At 31.8% G+C, this 3748-nt stretch overlaps 1 protein-coding gene across 4 annotated transcripts in view; it reads left to right on the top strand.

Annotated features, from left to right (window-relative positions):
- Positions 1-3408, top strand: part of LOC106679316 (FAD synthase) — a gene marked incomplete at its 5' end in the record, with an annotated part of 27847 nt that extends 24439 nt beyond the window's left edge. For all 4 annotated transcript variants that reach the window (XM_014418405.3, XM_024358824.2, XM_014418407.3 and 1 more), the window contains 1 exon segment: positions 3268-3408. In XM_014418405.3, coding sequence (XP_014273891.1) covers positions 3268-3285 — 18 coding nt within the window. In that variant the 3' untranslated portion in view covers positions 3286-3408.
- Positions 3409-3748: the final 340 nt, after the last annotated feature.

The following is a 3748-nucleotide window of genomic DNA, read 5'->3' as shown; positions in this document are numbered from 1 at the left end:
ACATATTTTTGAAGAATTTACTCACTATTTACCAACAATAAACAGGATAGGACTGCCCCCAAATTTATCAGAAGCTCTCACAGATGAGGAAGCTAAAGTTACATTAGTGTTTAAATTTTTAAAAACACATCGCCTTCTTTCTAAATTATAACTCCTCTTCGATTCTAATTTTTTTTATAATGTTTATTTATTATTAATTTTTAAATTTGTATGAATCATGTTCCTCTTTTACATTTGTTTGAATCACATGTGTGTGGGTGCGTGCATGTGTGGTGTTTGTAGCTTCCTCATAATAGCATGCCATAAGCATTGATGACCAAATGGTTTCATGCCTTTAAACAACAACAAACAAACAAACAACTCCTTTCTCAAAGCCAGATTATCCTAGCACCTCAGAAAAATGATGTCCATAAGAGTCACGGCTGAGTGCTACTCCATTGTATTTTAATTCTACATCTGCTGAATGGTAAACAGTTTGTTTTCTGCCACCATCTACTTCACTGTCACTCTCACCTAATGCATTGACAGATTCTTTCAAAATCCTTTTAGGGATCTACTGATTGACCTCATGGTCAAGAGTTTCAACTCGTAACCAATCATACACATCAAAGTCAAGAATATTTTCTGTTTTGTCCTATTTTTAGTCAAGTATAGAACTGTATATGAACTAAATATTTAAACATTATCTTTGGACAATAAATTTACTGACAACTCTAATGAAACTCTCTGAATAAGTACAGATTAATAAATAACATATCCTTTGCTATAACCATAAAATAATACAATGAATTAAACTAATGACAATTTTTTCATATAGGTATTGAATAATAATTTTTTGAATTATAAATAAAAATTAAACATTGTTAATGAATTAATTTTAATTTTAATAATGTCCTTGTCAGAATATCTCTACCATATATTTTTTCTTTATATTTATATAAGAAATTAGCTCATACACTCACTAAAAATTTTTAAAATGTTACTTGATTTTCACTAAGTTATTGTACTAGTCGATTTTGGAATTCAGTCCTTGAATGTAATCACATTACCTTTTATGCTGGGTGTTTCAGGATTAAGTGGCCAAACTGAAAATATGAATTAAGACCTCAAAACAAGAAAAATTTTCCTCCGAAGGTATGTCCGCAAACACTTTGTTTAGGAGATACTCACTCCTAAAGATTTTCATTGTTGTGAATTATTTAGGTTATATAATAAAACTTATTTATTTGTTCCAATTACTTTATTAATTAATATAAACATTAAATTAATATTAAATATTGTTCAAAGTGATTTCCTTGAGCATTAAGACAGACTCAGCATCTTTCTTCAACAGCAGCAGTGGCAGAACGGCACTGCATGTGTTATTGTTTCACAAGATTCAATTATTCTTCTTCGTAAGGAATTAAGATCATTGGCCACCCTTGCATAGACTTTTTGTTTAATGTTACCCCAAAGAAAAAATCCAATGGTCAGGTCTGGAGAGCGTGCAGGCCAAGCCACTGGTCCTGCACGGTCAATCCATTAATTGGGATAATTAACATTTAGCCATTGTCGTGGACCTCTTCTGTAATCTCCAGGACAACCATTTAATTGAAGCCACATGTCTCTTCTAGGTTCTAGTGGAATATGTCCAGCTAAATCATAGTAATCATTATTAGGAAATTCCAGAAATATGCCCGCATTGAGTTCAGACAGCAAGAAATGCGGACCTATTAAAATATTGTCTATTATCCCCAACCACACATTGCAGTGAAACTGGTGTTGAAAATGATGCTCACGAATTGCATGTGGATTTTCCTGCGACCAGAGGTGATGTTTCTAATTGAAGATACCTCTTCTTGTGAAGGTAGCTTCATCTGTCCAGAGAACTTTTCCTGAAAATTGTGGATTATGCTTAACTTGATTTAAGTACCAATCTGAAAAAGTCTTCTTTGCCGAAAATCTTGTGGTAATAAATTTTGTACCTGTTGATAATGATATGGGTGAAGTCCATCTGCAATGAGAGTTCTCCATACTGTAGTTGGTGTAATATTAATTCTTCTCCAGCTCTTCATACACTGCCAGATGGTTTATCATTAAAATATTGTAATATGGTCGCACTCCTTTCTTCATTTCGTAAAGGGGCAAAAATAACATCAGCACATGGTATTATAGCAAATGTACCAGTTTCTCTAAGACGTTGGAACATGGAGCTAAAGATAGACTTGTTTGGTAATCTTCTATTCTGAAATCACCAAGCATATTCACAACGGGCTGCATTAGCATTACCATTGCAAAACCCATACACAAACACCATATCACCATATGCATATTCACCATTAGTATAAATTGAAGGCATAATGATTAGTACTCTGAGAAAGCCTCTTACAAACTGATAAATGTTATTGACTGTTCCCAATAATAATTCTAAATAGTATTAATCCTTATGTTGCTAATCGTTTTTATACAGTTAAGGATAAAAGGCCATAGTAGTATTCTATCTAATCCATCTCCTAAGCAAAGCGTTTGCAGACATACCTTCTCTTTGAACATTTAATATGACTCTTAATGTTTACATTTAATTAATAAAGTAAGTAGTTAGAACAAATAAATAGGTTTTATTTATTTCATGTAACATTAATAATTCATAACAATGAAAATCTTTAGATGAAAGGAATATGGTCCGGGTGGGGTCAAAAAAACTCAAATAGTAGAATTATACTATTTGAGTTTTTTTGACCGCACCCGGACCATATTCCTTTCATCTTTACACACGGTCAATCAATAATCTTCCAGAAAATCTTTAGGTTTGAATATCTCCTAAACAAAGAGTTTGTGGACATACCTTCAGAGGAAATTGTTTTCGTGTTTTGAGGTCCTTAGTTCATACTTTCAGTTTGGCCACTTAACCCTGAAACACCCTGTATATAATAAGTTGCTATGGAAAGTTAGAAATCAAATCAGGTTGCATTAGGAAGCCCACTACTATGAAATACTTATTAATTATAAGCAATTTATTATTTCTTCTCTTAAAAGCAACGCTCCTTCCTGTTCTGAATTTTTTTATAGTATAGAAAATAATTAATTTTCTATCTTGCTGCTATTCTGATTTCATATTTTTTTTTTTTATTTATGCTTGAAAACTCTTTTGTCTTGAATGGTTTTAATTAGTCTTGCACTTTCAGGCTTTCTTTTACCTTCTTCACTAGTTCCATAATTTTCTGTAGCTAAACAAATTAAAAAATATGTACATTTTTTTTTAAATAATTGTATTTATATCTTCTACAGGAAGTTACTCCTCAATGACAAACCTCTAGAAGAATTCAGAAGAAAAGTAGAAGAAATTAGTAATCTGGTAAGCACTATGATTGGTCCTTCTGGGCGCAGTATAGCAATTAATAATTTAGGATGCATCACGATCACTAAATCTGGTATTGAAATCATTGATATTTTCAAACACAAAGGTTGTCCTGAACGGGATTTTGTCATTGGTTGCATGGAAAACCTTTATAAAGACTTTGGTGACGGAAGTAAAACATTCATTGTACTGTTAGAAGCGCTGTTATTACATTCTGAACATTATTCTAGAAATTATCTTACTAAGCACTTTTCTGTGTTTCTTAAAATATACAATAGTATTCCAAAAATTGAAAGTAGTAACATTGATTACTCCAAAATTATTGATACATTTTATTCCACTAGATTTCCATTACACATAGGTCATGTTTTATCAACCCTATTAAAAGATTGGATCAAAAAGAATGAATCC

The sequence above is a fragment of the Halyomorpha halys genome, unplaced genomic scaffold, assembly GCF_000696795.3.
Source record: "Halyomorpha halys isolate HHAL.00 unplaced genomic scaffold, Hhal_1.1 Scaffold194.1, whole genome shotgun sequence".
Classification (NCBI taxonomy): domain Eukaryota; kingdom Metazoa; phylum Arthropoda; class Insecta; order Hemiptera; family Pentatomidae; genus Halyomorpha; species Halyomorpha halys.
Note: the sequence above shows the minus strand (reverse complement) of the source record. Positions and strands in the feature narration are given on the sequence as shown.